Source organism: Hippopotamus amphibius, chromosome 3, assembly GCF_030028045.1.
Source record: "Hippopotamus amphibius kiboko isolate mHipAmp2 chromosome 3, mHipAmp2.hap2, whole genome shotgun sequence".
Classification (NCBI taxonomy): domain Eukaryota; kingdom Metazoa; phylum Chordata; class Mammalia; order Artiodactyla; family Hippopotamidae; genus Hippopotamus; species Hippopotamus amphibius.
Genome location: NC_080188.1, coordinates 43,796,266 through 43,817,226, shown reverse-complemented (window position 1 = coordinate 43,817,226; position 20,961 = coordinate 43,796,266). Strand labels below are relative to the sequence as shown.

General features: G+C 38.0%; 1 protein-coding gene across 3 annotated transcripts in view; it reads right to left on the bottom strand.

Annotated features, from left to right (window-relative positions):
- SLC4A4 (solute carrier family 4 member 4) overlaps positions 1 to 20,961 on the bottom strand; it is a 336,115-nt gene that overhangs the window by 19,345 nt on the left and 295,809 nt on the right. For 2 of the 3 annotated variants that reach the window (XM_057726750.1, XM_057726751.1), the window contains exons 18-20: positions 20,367 to 20,528; positions 5,935 to 6,113; positions 4,573 to 4,645 (exon numbers count right to left, since the gene is read on the bottom strand). In XM_057726750.1, the coding sequence (XP_057582733.1) occupies positions 4,573 to 4,645; positions 5,935 to 6,113; positions 20,367 to 20,528 (414 nt within the window). Of the gene's footprint in view, positions 1 to 1,794; positions 2,653 to 4,572; positions 4,646 to 5,934; positions 6,114 to 20,366; positions 20,529 to 20,961 lie in introns of those variants that run through there. The other variant, XM_057726752.1, reaches the window with a different exon arrangement.

Here is a 20,961-nt window from a genome sequence, read left to right as displayed (position 1 = left end):
CTAAGCTCTACAATATTGCTTTTTCAACTATAGTAACTGTCTTTGGGAACATGTTATTAAAATAATATCTTAACACCCATAAGCCTTAAAAATCAATGTAAGGAAGCTGCTGACTTGCAGTCTGGTCCCTAGTCACTGAAGAAATTGTGGAGTGAGCTATGATAAGGAGTTTGTAAAAATGGCATCTTTCTCTCTACATTAGAGAATTAGAAATTGGAACAGAGAAGCTGGGGAAGATCATTTCATGGGAAATGAAAGTGAATAAGTTCTTAGAGGGCAAACACTGTTGTATTTAAAAGGTGGTAAACCATGATGGCTATGAGAATAGGCTTTGGAGTCAGAACTGCCTTGACTCTACCATTTAAGAACTTAGTGACCTGGTAAGATACTCATAATTTTTCTGATCTATAAAGTGGATTCAACCATAAGTAAGTATACTTTTTGTAGGTGCTATTGGAGAACTAAATATAAAAACCTGTCCAGAGCCCTTAGTCCAAGGCCAAGCTCAATAAGTGGGAGCTTCTATTACAATCAACTCCAGCATCATCATCATCTTCATGATCATTTCTCCTTGTTTTCCTGCTACTGAACAGAGTGTACTGCATACAGCAGGAGCTCAATAAATGTTGTAAAATACAAATTAAACACTATGCTCCACATTTTAGAACACTGAGCAAATCTGAAAGATAAACTCTGGTCACTCCTCATGTTAAAGATAAACTAATTCAAGCAAAGGCAACAGAAGTAGCAGTGAACTTTTCTTGATCTTTGTTTCTTCAGGCTTGCCAGAAGAATGGAAAAAGTAAGCTCCAGGAACTGCCTTTCATCTTTTTGCTGCTCTTTGGTCTCCTGAGTCTCCCCATACAGAACACTAGCTTAACACTCAGTATTTCCGCTGCAGAAACACAGATCTAAACTGTCTAGCCAGCCTGGGAAGCCGGTTATTCCTGCTTCCCACCAGTTCTGTACTGGATCAATGGTGAGATCTGAGGCAAGTGCCACTGTTGCTGGCCAAGGTCAAGGGGTAGCCTCCTGAACTTAAAGCTAGTACACTGTGATTCCTTACATTCTTCTCTGTAAAAAGACAGGTTTCGGCAAAGAGATCAAAACAGAGGTCATCAACTTCAAAGTAATCAATGTTCAAAGTAAGTCTGCCTAAGTAGGCATGGGGAACAACTACCCATACTGCTTAATGCATGGGAGAAAATAACTAGCATCACTGGAGGCCACCAAACCTGGGCGGGATGCAGGGTGTTGGGAGGGAAGGGGTGGAGCCATCTCATTTTTAAAAGTCACATGTTTCTCTTGATGTCACTCTTTTGATCGGCCTTTCAAAGGCAGCTCTTTTAAGTAAAACCATTCCCTAAAGTCATCACCTGTTTCTTTATAACACACATAGTCACACAGTGGAGGAAAAAGGGTTCCCTCCTCCAGGGTAACTCATGACACCACTTTCTGAGTGAATTCTGAGGTTAACTGTTAATCTTGACTTCTTTTTAGTTTTAACTTAGGTTTCAGTTAAACTACTCTCAACATCTGCTTCTTCTTGTGTTGACTTTTCAGAGGAGCTAACAAGGGTTCTGTAGTGAATGCATATAACTTACCAAATTTCAATGCTAAGAAGGGCACCTGATCTGAAACTGGCCGACCTTTCCAGAAATGATTCCTGAAGTAAGGAATAGACTCACTTACTGAAGTAAAAAACCACAACAGTCAATGCTAGACTATTTTATCCTTGTTGCTTTTAAATTTATTTATTTATTCATTCATTCATTTATTTTATTGGTGTGTTGGGTCCTCGTTGCTGCACGTGGGCTTCTCTAGTTGTGGCGAGCGGGGGGCTACTCTTCGTTGTGGTGCGTGGACTCCTCATTGTGGTGGCCTCTCCTGTTGTGGAGCACGGGCTCTAGGCACGTGGGCTTCAGTAGTTGCGGCACATGGGCTCAATAGTTGTGGCTCATGGGCTCTAGAGCGCAGGCTCAATAGTTGTGGCACATGGGCTTAGTTGCTCCGTGGCATGTGGGATCTTCCTGGGGCAGGGATAGAACCCATGCCCCTTGCATTGGCAGGCGGATTCCTAAGCACTGCACTAGCTAGGAAGTTCTATCCTTGTTTTTTTAAAATCTAGGTTCACCACAGTATGCTGGAAACTACACTAACTAAACAATTTCATTTCCCACAGTTTGGGCAAAAGATGGCCTAACAAAAATGTTTGCTGAACTACCTTTTTCACTGATTCTTACACTGACTCTTTGCATTAACCCAAAGTTGCCAGGCAGAAATAGCCACAATCATGGACACTAGTACTTGAATGAGGGTGAGACAGAACATGAGTACTTAAGTCAAAGGAAAAGCAAGCTCATACTCACTGATCCATTACATCTATCTTTTTCCTTTCTTTGTATTATAATCTGTTCCTGTAAATACTAAAAAGTGCTCTGCATATCAGGGGCAAAAAGAATCTTTGTAAAATGAAGAACAAAAGTGCTTTCAGCTTTAACTCCTCTGCAGCCATATTTGGGTGAAGAGTTAGGAAGAGGCCTTGCATCTCTTCCTAAAAATAGCAGTTTATACACTGTTTGTTCTCTGCGTCCCTTTGGAATCATGCATAATCACTCAGTTGACAGATTCTCCAAGATTAAAGCCAATTTGCTATAACAAACAAACAAAAAAGAATTTTTAAACATATCTGACTTTTTTTGAGTTAGGATTTTATACTTCATTAATGAAAATAAATAACATACCAATAAAAGAAAAAAAGAATGGGTGGTAATGAGTACATATGAACTGATGGGAAGATTTCTATTTATCTCTTACCACTGGCTTAAGCACTAAGAGACCTTAGAAAAGAAACTCTGCAGTCCACCTTCAGGGGTCCCAGGGGCAAATTTCTTCCTACCAGAGCCTCCCACAACTTGAGGTCATGATCACCTATAATATCTCTCTAAAAGTTGATCTGCCCAGATAAGGTCCCATTGCCTATGCGATAAAAAGTGGTCATCAGACTTTTCCACCAGGTGATGTGCTGGCGTCTATGGGGCAACAGAGGAACACAGAGCACTTTGGCAGTGGATTCGATGCTATGAAACTCACATCAACTTGAACCTCCCCCACAACTTGCTCTGTACTGGCAAAACGGACAACAGATTTCCCTCTGTCCCCACAGAACATAAGATCTGTCCTTTTTTAAGGTCCTCTGTATGCAATCAGAAACAAATTCCTTGCAATTACTTTTAATTTTACTTCCCCATGTATTACATGAGATACATATTCCTTCATGATTCCAGTCAGAAATTAAGCCAGCTAACTGACACTGCAGAAACCAATGACAAAAGATGAATATTTAAATCTTTTAATTGTTTGCAAAATACTTTGTGCATAATGTATGCACTAATCTAAATACTCTGAAGGAAAGTCAGTCCTAGCTATAAGTTAAGAAATTACAGTTCTACTTTCCACAAATTCATCTGACTGGCAATTGACATATAAATGTGTTACTGTGAAAGAAATGGAGAGCTTTTACCTTTCACTGTGCTTCTGTATTGTTTGAATTCTTTACAAGAATGTACTGCTGTATTACGTGTGTAATTAAATAAGCATTCAAGAAATCTTTTTAAGAATTAAAATTGTTTAAAAATAAACAAAAATTTTCAGAGAAAAATTTGGAATGATATTGCTAACAGTGGGATCATTGATAGCTATTAGGTCTATAGGTGATATTTACGCTTTGTACTGTGATGCAAATCATAAGATACAAATTTTCAATAACTGGCTAGTATTGTTTATGTAATAAAAAAAGAATAAAATATATTTGTGTCAAAAGAAAACTAGAAGCTTCATGAAAGATATATATTAATCTTTTTTAGTACCATCTCTACTTCTAAATATGTTTTCATACATAGTTTATCTATTAAACAGACATTCACCCCATCAATCAAACCTATATATTGACTCCTAACTTTCTAAATAGTCTATCATTTTTCTTCTTCAAAAGTTCATTTCTAAAGTTTTCTAGTTATAAATCAGTAATTTTATTCCATTCTTTTTTTGTGGATATCAGGTCTTCTGACTCAAAGAAAGAAACACAGCCACCAATAATTTATAGTAAGAGAACAATTACAAAACGATCATCCTGAGTCATCATGTTATCCAGGAGTCTAATGTGGGAAGGCAGGGCAGGGTTTAGGGACAAGTAAATGGGAAGTGACAGGAAGAAAGGAGGTAGGGAGACTAGGAGAGTGAAAAATGTCATGGGGAGTGGAGATCAGTTAGTTAGACTGAACTGTATGAGACTGCCATATGCATAGGTCAAAAAACTTGAATAGCGGTGATTTAATATGGTTCATTTAAATTACTGCAATAATAGTGATAAGAATAATAATAGAAGGAGTGAGAAAGAAAACAAGGTAAAAGTTTGTGAAGTCTTCATTCTCCCTGGCTCTGCTTCATTCAGTGCATTACAGATGTGATAAGAATCTTGCAGATATTTCTTAAAAAATTCTACTCTTCACATATCCAATTATCTGTCAATATTCTGAGAAGGAGGAAGAGATGAGTATTTCACATATTTACCTTCAAGATGGGAGCCATAAAGACTGACAGACCAGTCAGAATAAACACAAGGGTTCCAGTGACTCTTTGTTCCCTGAAACCAAATCAAAAGATTACCAATCTACCTCTTGTTTTCGTGAACATGCTCTTGTCTTTTCACCTTCAAAAAATACTATACATTGACCGAATCACTGTTTGGCTACAACAGCAAAGGTGTGGATATCATATGTAATTAATACCTCCAGGACAGCATATAAGCTCAACAGAACTATAAAATTTCTCTTAAAACTATTACAGTATGTGATTTGAATTCATCAAGAAAAAAAGTGATTCTGCTAAATCCTTTGTTCTTTTAGAATCAAGAGAAAAAAAAATCACTTGCTCTGGGTCCATCAATTACTGGCCTATTTGAAGCCCTTATTTTTTAAACAACTTGTACTGTTGTGTAATTACACCTTCCTTCATAGGAGACAGTTATTACATTGTCCCACATTCTAATTAACAAACAGCTCAGGGAAATTTCCTAAGTGCAATAAATTCCATCAGTCTCATTTCCAAATCTACAACAACAAAAGCACTTTTTAACAAATATGATTCCCATACAATACCCCCTCCCCCAAGAAGAATCACCCACTGTCTGGCGTGGGAAATGACGGCTCCGTCATGTGAGCTATTCACCCCAGCTCTTTGGAGGAGAGTCTGCTGCAAAATATGCAATAAAGTATAAAGGTCTAATAAAAGCTCTTCATGGCTACCCAGATTTAACAGCTGGAGATCAAGGTTTCTCAGTGCTTACGGGACAGAAATTGACCTGGAAGATAAGAATTTCTTTCCTTTCATAGAATCTGCTTTTTTTTTGGGGGGGAGGCCACACCTGCACAGCTTGAGGGATATTAGTTCCCTGACCACGAATTGAACTGGGCGCCCTGGCAGTGAAAGGGCCGTGTCCTAATTACTGAACTGCCAGGGAATTCCCTCTTTCCATAGCATCTTGAAAATCATAAGCAGACTCAAGAGTTTTAGGGAGTCAACAGAGCTGAAACATTAAAGGGTTTGGCCTTTATATATGATTGTGATCGAGTATGTACCACAGCACTAAAATGACCTGCATGTTGAAGAAAGTGAACGACCTGTTTGCATTTTTACTCTGCACCATTTAGTCTTTGTTAATCAAAGAAAATGTATGTAACATATGAAGTGAACTCAAGAAATTATGGAAGACTCTTTCGAACGAAAATTCAGTCCTTTCTAGAACATCAAGTACAGGAATAAATTACCCATCACCAGCCCTTTCTCTTCCACATTTGCCCATTTCCTTCTGACTGACGCATAAATGTGTGCATGGTATGTTTTGTAGAGCCATTTTTCTCTGACATAACACACCTTACTCCTAGGAACTTTGGTTGTTCTCCAGGTGCAGAAGTCTCTGTCTCCATCTTCAAACTGTCGATGTGAGCAATGGAGATGACAGTAGCAGCCACGTACCATGGAAGGGCCATGAAGGAGCACACCACCATGAGGATGGCCACCCAAAAGAGATCCAGGTGATATCCAGCTCCTTTCTGTAGCAAGAGGTAACAAAACCATTTGAAGAAAGCACTCATACTGCTATCTAGTCATATTTCCAGATGGGAGCTAAGATACCAAAGGAAACCAATTCACTTTGCTTGATACACATATCTACCCGAAGGTGAGCTCCTTGAATGAAACTTCATCTTCCTCATACTCTTCTTTATACTTCCTCATACTATCCCCCTAACAATTAAACACAAAGCTGCCACATGACACACCTCCTCTAGCTTGATTTAAGTCATAGCTTATTATTTGTTTATTGTTAATTATCCTCTCTGCATCCAATTATATAATCAGAACAATGGAGACATACAACTACCGTGAAGAGTTACTGAGATCCTTCAATGAAGTAACTGAGGCAAATCATCTTGTGGGAACTTAAATGCTAATGATAGTTATAGAGTAGAAGCTCAATAAATGGTTACAGTAGCGATAGTAATACTGGTTGTTTTTAGCATAAACAAGATAAGCACCTTAAAAACAGGCATGATGCCTTCTCTGCTTGACTATTTAGCAGTATGCAGTATTCAGCACATGTAGACTAAATTATCTGAAAGCAACTTTAAGAAAAGCAACCTTAACACTTACACTAGAATATAAAAAAATGATACAAATGAACTCATTTACAAAACAGAAATGGACTCACAGACATAGAAAATAAATTTATGGTTACTAAAGGGGAAAGCGGGGTGGGGAATTAGGAGTCTGGGATTAACATATACACACTACTATGTATAAAATAGATAACCAACAAGGGTTAGCACAGGGAACTATATTCAATATCTTGTAATAACCTATAATGGAAAAGAATCTGAAAAAAATTGATTTATATATATGTGTAAATATATATATAAATACATATATAAGTATATATAACATATATAAAAAACTGAATCACTGCTGTACACCTGAAACTAACACAACATTATAAATTAACTATACTTCAATTAAAAAAATAAAGACAAAAAAATACGTAGAAAACCATTTCTTACCTTTCATAGTATATGAAAATGATTGTTTAACAAACTATGAAACATTATAATTAAGGTACTTGTACCCCCTTAATAAGAATAAGCTGATTTCCAACATTGCTGGACAGTCATAATAACATTTACTGACTGGAAGAGCAGACAACGTAAGGAAGGGTCTAGCTCTTTTACTCACTAGGTAAATATTGTTAAATGTGTCCACAATGTTATTCTATGGTTATATTTCTCTGTTCTATTTATGAAGAAAGCAAATGCCTGATACCCCTACGGAGCCTGAGAAAACAGAGCAGTCCATTTTCACAGCATGGAGGCAGCAGCGCCAAGAGCCGGAGTGTGACCAATCTGAGGGAACGGGAAGGCTGGCTTGAAAAAGGGAGAGTGGGCTTTACGCTAGGAACCTAGTGACTGTTACCATTCAGATCCCGTTACAGTTACTCAGAACACTGCTCTCTTCTCACTGACATGCCAAGATCTCACCCCTGGCTAGCACCCATGGGTCCAATCCGGTTCTCAGAAAACGCATCGCGAGCGAGGGCGGCTGATACAAGGAAGAAAAGCGTAGTTTTACTGAGTCCAGGTTTGGCTAGGTACAATCTCCTTGAAAGATAAATAGGTTAATATATACTCATAAAACCAGTTCATTGCGGTACAAGTGGTTTGAAAGCATAAGGATTTGAACTGGGAGTGGGTTAAAGTAGCGGAAAGGAGGGCTAGGGTGAGGAGGAAATGAAATAACTTGTTGAGTTACTGAGGTGAATGAGGGGTCTATCACGCCACACGTGGGGTCTCAGTCATTCATTCTTTCAACAAATTCTGACTGCCAACCTATTAACCAGCACAGGTTTGGATGTTAGTGACATATTTGCAAACAAAAGAGACAAAAATTCTTGTGCTCACGGAGTTTCCATCCTACCAAGGGAGACCACAATAAACAACATAGCTAAGTAAACTACACAGTATCTAAAACAGCAGTAAGCACTAAGGAGAACTATTAGAAGTTGGGCTCGTACTCTGAGTACCGTGGGAAGCCACTGTAGGGTTTTAAAGGGAAGAATGACGTGATCTGCTTATGTTCTAAACCATAGCTGCTGTGTAAGGAACAGACTGAAGAGAACAGTGACCAGTTAGCAGGCTGGTGCCATGGCCCATGCAAGAGGCTGCCAGGGTTAGAACCAGGGTGGTACCAGTGAACATAGCAAGAAGTGGGTGGATTCTGGCTATTCCTTAAGGTGGAGCGTATAGGGTTTGCTCACTTCTGCCTCTGGATCTGTTGGCTGTTCATGATCTGGCCTCTGTTCACATCTGCAGCCTCATCTTTGATCTCTGCCCTTCTTGGATCCTATGTCATGGCCACTTTCAACCCTATGCAATTCCTTTCAACCCTATGCAATTCTTACTCACGGACGCCTTTTATGTCTTTGCCCATATAGCATCCCTCCCTGGAATAACGTCTACCCTTCCTTCGTCTTCCCTTGGCTCAGTCCTACTCATCCTTATGACTTAAATCAGCCTTCATTTTTTTTTTCTGGTAGTTTTTCCTTTCTCAGACCAGGTGAGATAGGTGAGTCTAGTTAGGTTAGATCTCCTCCTTTATGTTTCCCTGTCAGTCACTTTACACTTTCCTCTATCACAGCACTCACCACACTGTTTTGAAAATGTAGATGTGTTTATCTGTGTTGGACATTAAACCGTAAGTAACATGAGGAGCCAGACTGTATCCTGAATACCTCAGCAGAGTACATGATGCATAGTCAACACTCAATTAATTAAAAAGTGAATGACAAATAGCATGTATACTTTCTTCTGAGTGGCAACTATAAACTCCTAATGAGCTATACAAAAAAATTAAAACATTCATTAATTGGTAGAAATATGAACTTCTTCGGGGGGGGGGGGGAGGTGAAAAACATCCAGAAATATCACATAGTTTCAAGCCTTATTTAGACTAAATCACTCAAGACCATATTAGAGGTACCAACATGGTAACTGATGGGCAGGATCCCCAATCTTGTCACCAAGGAAACTGTAATAACTTAAGGATGTGCACACTGGCCGGATTAAGGGATCAAAAGAAGAGTGACTGCAGCAAAGTCATGCCTGTTACCCCGGGCCACCTCCATGGTTTCTTAAACTAATTCAAGTAAAACAAGTTTGAGCTAGATATCCTGGAGACTAACAAAAAGGGGCTGCATAACACCAAAGAGGGTGGAATGAGGATTTTAGAAAGTAGAATACAAAGGTAACCGCAAAACCACCAGAATAAATAAAAGTTCTAGGACAAAATAATTACAGACATAATTGCTCTGCCTCTTGACATCACTGCCTTCAGAAAATCTTCCTTTCGCTCAACCACGTTGAGACTACTTGATGCTCTTAAAAGGAAGGGAAAATCATCAACTTGACCTGAAGGCCCTGCCTGATTTGCCTCTGCAGAGTTCCCTCTCCAGACTCAGCCCTCCTCCTCTCACTGCAGTCTTCCCATCCAGTCTCACTCAGCTAATCCTACTGATACATGAGATCTCAGTGTAAGTGCCACCACCTTGGAACTTCCAGCACTTCTGGACTAGGTCAAACCCTCTCTTATAGACTCTTAAAACATCATCACCTGTCTTTCACAGCACAAGACACATTTGCAGTGTCATATTTTGTGTGATTATTGGGATGATGCCTCTCTCCCTCAGGGACCAGAGGCTCCATGAGGACAGGGACCATGTACGTTTTGTCCACCACTCATACTCTAGCTTACAGCACAGTGCCCACTACAGAGAGGAAACTAGATAAATGTTCACTGGATAAGTGAATGCATGTTAATTCATCTGTTCAATGATCCTAGAAGTAAAATTATAGCTAATGACATAGTCCTTGCCCTCAAGTTGTTTATAGAGTAGTAGTAGAGCTGGACAAATCAACAGGCATTCTCAATACCACAGTGTTAAAGGTCTACAGGAGGGGTGAACTGGGGGTGCCATGGGAGCACCCAGGAGGGGCACTCCACTCAGCCCAAAGTCAAGGGTAGTGCGCATAAGAGGTGGTATGTAAGCTGGTGGTATCTAAGCTGAGTCCTAAAACATGAGCCATAACCAGCTGGGAGACAAGATATGGAGAAGCAGAGGGAAAAAAACAGGCAAATGAGCTGCCATCTTGAGAAAATTAAATACAGTTGGTGCTTAGGAGGAGATGGGAAATGTAGAAAATAAGGCTAAAGAAGTTAAGAACTTTGATGTTTTGTTGAAGGCTCTGGAATTTTTAATTGTAAGAGCCATAGGAAGCCACTGAAGGGTTTTAAGCAGGCAAGTTATATGATCAGATTTCTGTTTAAAAGGAGGGCTCTGTTGGGTTGTAGAAGATGTGTCAGAGGTGATCAGGACTGGAGGCAGAGATGACAACACTGCCATAACCCAGGCTTGAGATGATGCAGTTCAAACTAAAGTAAGAGCACTGGGGAAACACAGAGGACAGATGGGAGAGATTTTAAGGCGACTGAGTCCAAAGAGGGAAAAGCAATGAATTTATTTTGTCAGATTTCAATGTTTAAGGCTTACAATGTCTACACTAGAGATGTATTTGTTGAACAAAATGATAAAAGCTATGCTCAAAAATTCATGGTGCCTCAACTACTGCCATAAAGACCCCAGAACGCAAATGATTATGTTAGAGAAGTTGTTCCTGCAAAACAAAGCTATATGTATGAAAACGAGCCACTTCTCAGGTATCTCTTTGATCTAGAAGTGTTTCTGAATAACTAGGTTGGAATGGAATGAAAATATTCAAATATTTGTCACTTTTTAATGGAAATAATACTATAAGAAACATAGAGGGACTTCCCTGGTGGCGCAGTGGTGAAGAATCCACCTGCCAATGTAGGGGACACGGGTTCAATCCCTGGCCCGGGAAGATCCCACATGCTGCAGAGCAACTAAGCCCGTGTGCCACAGGTACTGAGCCTGCGCTCTACAGCCCACAAGCCACAACTACTTAAACTGCGTGCCACAACTACTGAAGCCCATGCGCCCAGAGCCAGTGCTCCGCAACAAGAGAGGCCACTGCACTGAGAAGCCCACGTTCGCTGCAACTACAGAAAGCCCGCATGCAGAAACAAAGACCCAACAAAGCTAATAAAAAAAAAAAATTATATTAAAAAAAAGAAATATAGAAAACAGTATTTTTCGAAAATGCCATGTGACATTTTTAGCTCCTCACCCCGCCTCCCTATGGCCTCTGCCTTCTTCAGATTCTGACCTTCTCTCTCCACCTTTTCTCTCCTGGATTATACAGCAGCCACCTGATCACTCCCTCCATCCTCTTCCTCTCTTGCACCTCTCTCATCCATCCTTAATGCTGCCAAAGTGAGTGTCTAAAGTCCAGCTCTGATGCCATCCATCCAGGCTGGCATGTTGAGGGGCAGGGAAGGCCACTGGGAGATGAGCGGCCCAAGCAGGTCGCAGCAGGTCCCACGAGCCTGGTTTCCCACGCTGAGGCTCCTGCATCTGAGTCTGTGGTTGGGGCCCTCATGGATTCCTGAAATGATACCATTCCCTAAACATGCCCTGCACGTTATGTGTCACTCTTCAAACTGGTACTGTTTCTGCATCTTGACCTCTGTTTAAATCCATCCTGTCCCTTCAAGGTCCAGCTCAAGCTCCCCAGCTTCCTCCACATCCACTCAGCAACCCTCAGCTCTCAAGGCCGCTCTAGCCTCAGCAGCCCCTGCTTTACCCTTGTCCCGGATAGTCCACTCTCCTCACTGCATTCCTTGCCCCAAATCCTTCAGTGGCTTCTTGTTTCACAGAATAAAACCTAAGCACTGGGGCTTCTCCAGTGGTGCACTGGTTAAGAATCTGCCTGCCAATGCAGGGGACATGGGTTCAATCCCCAGTCGGGGAAGATCCCACATGCCACAGAACAACTAAGCCTGTGTGCCACAACTACCGAAGCCCGTGTGCCTAGAGCCTGTGCTCCACAACAAGAGAAGCCACCGCAATGGGAGGCCTGTGTACCGCAACGAAGAGCAGCCCCCTGCTCGCCACAACTAGAGAAAGCCTGAGCACAGCCTCAAAGACCCAATGCAGCCAAAATAAATAAATAAATAAAATTGCTTAAAAACAAACAAACAAACAAAAAACAACAAAAAATCCTAAGCACTGTAAAAATATCCTTAAGGTTCTACATCAATGTTTCTTCCCAGAACTATTTTGTCCATCAGGGAACACGTGGTAATGTATGGAGACATTTTTGGTTGTAACAACTTGGGGGGGGGAAAGGGTGTGACTAGCGTCTAGTAAATAGAGGCCAGAGATGCTGCTAAATAGCCTACAATACACAGGATGGTCATGACTGACAAAGAGTTAGCAAAATGACAATAATGCTTAAGTTGAGAGCCTTTGTTTTACTGTGATCTGGTCCACACTCCCACTGACCTTACTTGAATCACTAATTCCCTGAGGTTCTAGTCACACTGACCTGTTATCTATTCCTCAACATACCAAGCTCTTTCCCACCCAGGGCCTTTGCATCTGCTCATATCTTTACTTGGAAAACTATTTTTTAAATAAACATTCATTGAACACCTATGCTAGGCCTTGTGTTAGATAAAACAGTAAGACAGAATACCTGCTCTTAAGAGGTTTACAGGTTATTAGTTGAAGCCAGGTGTGGAAGCAATAATTTATTGTATGTGAAAGACACAAGGTACAAAGAAGGCAAGGTCAATTTCAACCTAGGGGTGGATATGAGTGCTGAACAGGGGAAATCCACTAAACTCCTTCAGGACAGAGACCATAACTTAGAACAATTTTTATCTTCATCACCTAACACAAGTGTTCCATACAGAGCAAGGACTCAGTAAATGCTCAAAAGGTTAAGTATGTCCTTTAAAGTTTATAAAAATCCTTGTCTTCATGGATATAAATCCAAAAATGTACTTTATGAAACTGGATATTATTATAATTACAAGGATAGGATGTGAAATTTACTTCCTTTTGATATTGTATATGATTTGCTAGTACAGAACACAAGTCATTCAGGAATAAGTCCACAAAAATCAAAATCTATGAGAGACAAAGACTAGCCTCACAGTTTACATCTGGTAAATAGATGATAACAAAGGGGTCGGGAGCAGTACACACACGTGCACAGACACAGAATGAACATTCGTGCTAGGAGCCCCCCCTCGATTCACAAAACAAGCTGGTTTACGGGGACACTGAGAACCACGACATAGTTTCTCCCACGGAGGGAGGGAACACTGATTTGTACACAAATTATAATGTATTTTATTTTATTTTATTTTATTTTTTTTATTATTTTTTGGGGGGTACACCAGGTTCAATCATCTGTTTTTATACACATTATAATGTATTTTAAACAGAGATTCAAAGAAGTTTAAAAAAGACACCCAAGAGTACAGAGTATTTAACTATGTCTAGTGTGAACCCACAAAATCTTCCTGCAGTGATGACATCTAAACAGGGCTTTGACTAATATAAGCACTCACTATAAGAACTGGAGATGGGTTGGCAGGTTTTCAGTTATCACCCACTTCACTTGGTGCAAAAGCTCTGAGAACCCTGTGGCCCAAGGTAAAAAAATTCTTCAAGATATATTTACTAAGTCTACCTTATGGAAATCATTGTGATGGGCCACATGAGAGCTAAAAAGAGAACCAAAACATGGTCCTTGCCTTGAAAACGTTTGGCTCAGAAAAGAAGACAAGGTAATTACACAAAAAAACTACTGCGCAAGACATTATGTGACCAATGCCACAGAGTAATATAATAATAACAGCAAAAACAACAGCAGTAGAAATTACATTATGAGTGAAGGCTACACTGATAAATTTTGATATTTGGAGGATCTTAAAAAATGGGGATGATTTTGATAGGTGGTAATCACTGAGGAGTTGGGAGGAGAGTTGGAATAACCAGCAGAAGAAATTGCCAGGTTTGAAGAAAAACCAACAATTTATTGGACCAGAGCATTGTATGGTATATGGAGGCAATCATTTTAAATTTCCGGTAAGATCATATCACAAAGAGACTTAAATCCTAAGCTAGGGCAAATGAACATTCTTCAAGGGGAGAAGGTTTAGAGGGCTAAGGTATAAACGTTTAGAACTATAGGACTGACATATAAGAACAACGCTTTAAAAAAATATTGTAGCTTTTGGAATGAAGTAAGGGAGATTGGTTATTATTGATAACATGGTTAAACCATTAGAATAGTCTAGACATGAGACAAAAGGACTGAATCTAAGGTATGATAGTAGGAATAGAAAGGAAAAATCGAAACAGGGCACATTTCAGAGTTATCCAAGAAAACACACTCAAATTAAGGGTTTTACCATAGAGTATAGCAGAGAAAATTTATTGCTACAACGAGCTAATATCTATTTCTGAATATCAATTCTGATTTTTCCCTCCCACATTCTATCTTTAACACTTAAAATCACTTTCCTTGTGAGAAGTACCCCTTGCTTTGAAGTCTGAAGCTCAGATTCTCTTCCTGCCTCTGCAATGACTCAGGAAAAGACCTTGGAGAAGTCATGACCTTGCTGAACCTGGTTTGCTTTTGAGTGCTCTGCAGGGATGATGTGGGACATAACTAACCAAAATGATGGTTCAAAGCCAAGTGCCTTGGTGCTCCTCATCAGTACAGAGCTGCTCAGCAGAGTGGAAAGGTGGATCCCATCCCGAAGAGAGCAATCAGCCAGCCAGGGCCACTTGACACAGAGCCAAAGCAAATGCCATCCAGAAACATGCTGCTTTTCGTATCACAATGCCTCCATCTCTCTCACTGTTTCAAGTTTCTCTTTTGAATCAATTTCATAGCAGTCAGGGCCCTTCATAGTTTTAGATAGAATCTCCAATGTTCACACTCTACAGCCTCTTTTCCTAACGAAATTTGAAGAAAACAATATCCAGTGTGAAAAGCCTTTGATTCATGATGATCTCTCCACTGGTATCTTTAGATTTGTGTCAAAACACTGGCACTTATTCTATAACTATTGTCATTCAAAGGAATGATTTCAAATAAGCAATTCCAAAAGTGATGAAAATATTTTTTAGATATTCAACTCCTATTTTAAGAGGTAAATCCTAACATGCCTTGATTTTCCAATGTTTTCTACAGGGAGTAGAATAAAATTTCAATATTTTATCTATCCTAAATTTGCTAAATTCAAAATTCTGAGTTTTATTAGTAAGGAAATGCAATGCAAAAAGAATAGGCATTTGCCTTTAAGGACCATAGCAAATCTGACCAACTATATATCAAAAGTAAGAATATGTTTCCAATTTTTTTCAGAATAAAAAATATTAGTCAACATCCATTTCCAGCCTTACAACAGTAAATCAACACTGAGCTCCTCCCAGCACAGAACATCTAAAAATGCTCAACAAAATACAGAAGATGTCTCACACAAATCATGGCTTATCTGCCAGAAAGTAAGAGAAATAACTGGAAACAAAAAATAATGGAAACAAAAAAGAGTAAATCTACAATGTCAGTAAATCCTCAGGGCCTGGGCCTGCCCTGCAAGGCTATGCCAATCTTTGGGGGGGCTAAGGCATGGATTAAAATGACCAACTGAACTCTAAGGACAGGATACCAATCCTAGGGATACGGGGGAAAGGGCATAGATGGGAGACACCCCCTGAAATAAAACTAGGATAGTCTAAACACAGCATACCCATTTGGTCAACCAGGAAAAAGAACACCCTACAGAGAGACAGTGGGGATACACGCCTCTCTTGGCCTTGACACTAGATGTAGTGCCATTAAAAAGAAAAAAAAAAAAAGAACCTCCAAAGATATTCCTAATCATAAACCTACAGCTGAGTTTGGGGCTGGACTTCACATTACCTCTGCGGTTTAAAGAACCTTAAGCCAAAATTGTAGTGTGAAGTAGTCCTGGTCTTCTGTACATTAGTCTTGCCACCACACTCTCAAAATATACATAGATAGATATAGATATAAAATATCAAAACTATAGCTCATCAAGCTTCTAGGGAAGCAATCAAGACTACTGCAAATTCTTCAGTACAAAGGTGGCAGATTTTACTTTCCAAAAATGGCTGGGAAAATATCTCCTGTCCCACATATCTTCCTACAGTGTAAAATTGCCATCCCTCCACCAAACAGTGGACTCCTTCCTCACCTCCTTGAGTGGAGGATGGTCCTGTGTCTATTCTGATCTGCTGACTCTGGCAAAGCAATAAAGTAAAGCTGTGCCAGTTGCAGGTGTAACCATGATACGGCCTTGCATTTTTCCCTTCTTAATTCTTGGAAGTCGGCTGCCATGCAGTAAGTACAAATAACCCACAGCCACACTGTGAGAAGCCTAAACCACATGGAGAGACCCTGGAGGATGAGATGCCATGTGGTGACAGACAGAGAGAGAAGGGGTGGGGGGGCAGGCAGGCAGGCAGACATACCAGGGAAATATCAAGGCATTAGACATGTGAGATGTGAGTGAATGAAGAAACCACCTTAGACAATCAGTCCGGTCAACCCTCCGATGACATCAGCCCTGGCCACTAACTGCAACTGCAGGAGAGGCCTCAAGCAAGAAGTATCCATCTGAACCCTGTTAACCCAGAGAAACACGAGAAATAATAATAAATGGTTGTTTTAAGTTGCTAAGTTTTCAGGAGGCTTGTTATACAGCAAAAGGTAAACAGAAAAACAAACAACCTGGGTATCTTCAACAAATAAATTACAAGGGGAAACAAACAGACTGATGGAGGGGAGAATCTATGGACTAATTATGAAAGACTTAAGATAATGTTTGAACTTTATTTGGATCCTGATTTAAACAAATAAATTATGTTTTTAAAGTTTAATATATTTATGACACATTCATAAATTTAAGTATTGACTGGATTTTTGATGATATTAAGGAATTTTGTTAAATTCTTTTAGACTGATAATGGTATTGTGGTCAAGCTTTTCAAAAGAGAGCCTATCTTTAGAAATACACAGTCCAAAATTTATGGATAATATGGAATGCTGTCTATGCCTGCTTCAAAGTATTACTGGAAGGGGATAAGATGATGGAGATTTAAATGATACAAGATTGGACAGGAGTTGTTAATTGTCAGAGCTGGGTGATAAATACTGAGTTATACCATTCTGTCTTCTTTTATACGTGTTTAAAACTTTTCCATAATAAAAGATTTTTCATAAGACTAAATTTTTTAAAACAGTGTTCCCAGGTTGGCTGGACTCTCCTATATCTCTCAGAAGCAAATAAAATCTCTGGAAGGCTTTGAAGCATTTCATAGGAAAATTATTAGCTTACTTTTTCTTTTTTTTAAAGAAAAGCACTAAATACATGAGGAAGAAAGACACTAGGAGGAAGAAAGACACTAGGAGGAAGAGTTAGCTGAGAAAACAAAGTTCAGAATCAAACCCACAAAGACAGCAAATATATATATATATATATAGAGAGAGAGAGAGAGAGAGAGAGAGTAATGAGTACATGGAAGAATAATAAAGGAGTTAGGGGACTATCAAAATTGAACCAGAAGATTTGGAAAAGAACAAAATAGAATGTCTAAATATGAAAAAAATTATAATTCTTGAAAGGAAAAATTCAATGGAGTGGTTTAGTAGTAGAACAGAACCAACAGAAGAAAGAATTAGTAGAAAGAAAGATCTGAAGGAATTACCCAAAATAAAGCCCACAGACTGAAAGATAGGAAATGTGAAAACAAAACAAAACAGATAAGTAGAATTGGGGCACAAGATAGGGATGTACAGTAAAATTCTACTTGGAATTCCAGAAGGATGTATTAGAGATTGAAAGAGTCAAAGAATTACAAAATTCCATAATTGGTAAAATATAGGAAGATTCAGGAAGCCCAATAATCCAATAAATAATAAAAAGAAATCTGTGCTTATACAAGTTATAATAAAACTCCAAAATAAAGACAAAAAGAAAATGCTAAAGCATCCAAAAGAAAAGAACAATCACTTACAAAGCAATGAGAATTATACTGACAGTTCACTTTTATGGAAGTCAAAAGTAATTGAAAATAGCTTCTAAATGCTAAAAAAAAAAAAAAAAAAAAGCTTTCAACCTAAATTACACATCCAGAGAAACTACCTTTCAAGAATGAGGGTGAGAAAAACATTTTCAGGCAGACACAAATGAGAGAGTTTACCTCTCAAACATGCTTGCAGGAGAAAATTTCAAAAGTCTGGTAAACAAGTACTGTTTAAGGGAAATAATTCAGTCTAATGAAAAATATTCCAAAAAGGAAGGTCTGAAGTACAAAAAAAGAAAATGAGCAAAGAGAATGTAAACTTGTTTATAATTCCAAAAATATTTTTTTTTAATTTTTAAAAAATAAAAATATTGACCATGTCTAATTAATTGGATTTTAAAATTCAGGTAGCAATAAACTCTGGGTGATAACAGAATATGATTTGGGAAGGAATATCAAAGTTAAAACATCCCTTAGCCCTTACCATTATTCAGGAGAAGGGTAAAAATACCAACTTTAGAACTTAAAAATGCATATTAAAATATGCAACATAATCACTAAAAGAAAACATAAAGTGCATAACTTCCACACTAACAGGAAAAAAAAAAGTAGGATGCAGAATATAAGAAAAACAAAACTGTATCAACCTAAGAGAGGACAAAAAAGGAGAATAAAAAAGAAAGAACATAGGTAAAATTATACAAATAGCAAAAATAATGTGGTAAAGATGAATTCAAATCTATCAGTTATCACCATCAATTTAAATGAATTAAATATACAGTTTAAAATAAAGATTGTAAAAATGGATTTTTTAAAAAGCACAACCATGTGTTATCTACAAAAAGACACAAGATACGAGGTATACTGAAAATAACAGAATGGAAAAATACACATAAGGTAAGAAATTAAACGGTACCACAATTTTATTAGTACAAAATAAATTAAGTTTTAAGGCAAAAAGCATAACTAGAAACAAAGAGAGTCACATAAAAATTCAACTCACTAAAAAGATAAACTAAATATAAATGCAGATGTACTTAATAACATGGCTTTAAAACAAAGCAAATATTAGCATAAAACAAAGATATAGTATAGAAAATCAATACAGTAAAAAATTGCTTCCTTGGAGAAAGACTAATACAACTCACAAACCTCAGGCTAGATTGATCAAGAACAATAAGAAGCACAAATCAATAATATTAATATTTTCAAGGGAAAAGTAACAGATTCAGATTACAAAAATAACAAATGATAATATAAACATGTCAATAAATTTTAAAATAGAAGAGAAATGGAAAAATTTAGAAAAATATAAGTTAGTAAAATTGAAAAATAGAAATTCTGAATGGTTTATAGCCATTAAAACATTTTGGTCAACAGTTTTACAAATTCCACACAGAAACCACTTGACCCAGATAGTTTTACAACTTGTCTGATCATTCAAAGAAAAGATAATTGACATGTTATACATAATAAAGATACTATTATATTCTATTTCAGAGAATGAGATGGGAATGGAATAGGAGCAGAAATATTCTCCAGCTCATTTTATAAGGATAGTATATATCTTTTATTTTTTTTAATTTTTTTTATTTTTGAGGATATTTTTGATACCAGAACCAGATAGGGACAGTATAAGAAATGAAAAATGTAGGCCAATGTCACTCTTAAACAGAGATGCAAAAATCATATATATATACACACACAAACACATACACACACATACATATAGATACACACATATACGTACATATACATATATAAGCAATATATATTACATATTACATATTATAATATATATATTAGCAAACCAAATCCAACTATAAAAAAGAAACTATATATATGCCAGGTTTCAAGGTTGGTTCAGCAGTAGACAATCTATTACTGTAACTCACCAAGTTAACAGGTTAAAGAAGAAAGCTCATATTTTTATCTCAATAGTTTCAGAAAAAACACTTGTCTTCATTAAGGACAATTACCATATTAAAATGAGATGCAGGATAACAGTGGCTGGGTGGTAAACAGTTTATATCGCCCTCTCAAATGGTGAAGAAAATGATTTGAAACTATTTTTTCAGGTTTAAATAAGGTTTTCCAAAAGTATTATATTGAGGAGATGTGTCCACACAGGGTGATGTATGACTCTGCAAAGTCTTAAGGAACATGAGCTTTAACCCCTATAAAACTATCTTGCTTTTGAAGCAATCAGTATTTTCAAGTACTATAAAGAAAGAAGAAGGCAATGATGACCATTATCATGAATATTTACCTTGAGTTTATGTTCTTTCCTGTTTACAATCACAGCTGTGATTTGTTGGTCCATGAAAATCAGAATGGTGACCAACAAAGCAGGTATAGCAGCTGCAAGGTACACCCACCAGGGGTTTCCTCCAAATGGTGGAACAAACCAACCTCGGTTTGGACTTGTTGGCTTGAAGTAGAGGGAAAACATTTATTAAAACAATATTACTTGGTGAAAAAATACTACTTGGTGAAAAATCAACGGAGGAGACACAATTTTATATTTGGAGAGCCAATATATTAAAAAAGAGAAACAGTTTTACGGATAGCTTGAACAAAGATTATTCACCAAAAACTTCCTAAAGGAAGTTATTATTAAGGCAATGTTTTAAATGAAGGAAACTAAGAATATAGGGTGATGGAAAAGAAGTAAATGCCATTTTGCACATTTAGGATGCTCTAAGATAAGACTCAGGATGGAAGAAAGAGATTTAAGTTTAAGGGGTAGCCATAAGAAAACCCCAAATGTAATATTCAGTAATGAGGTAGGCAAAAAATTACAAAACCACCATGAATTTTATTCATGCATTTTAGCAATGATACTGACGTTATTACTACTACTG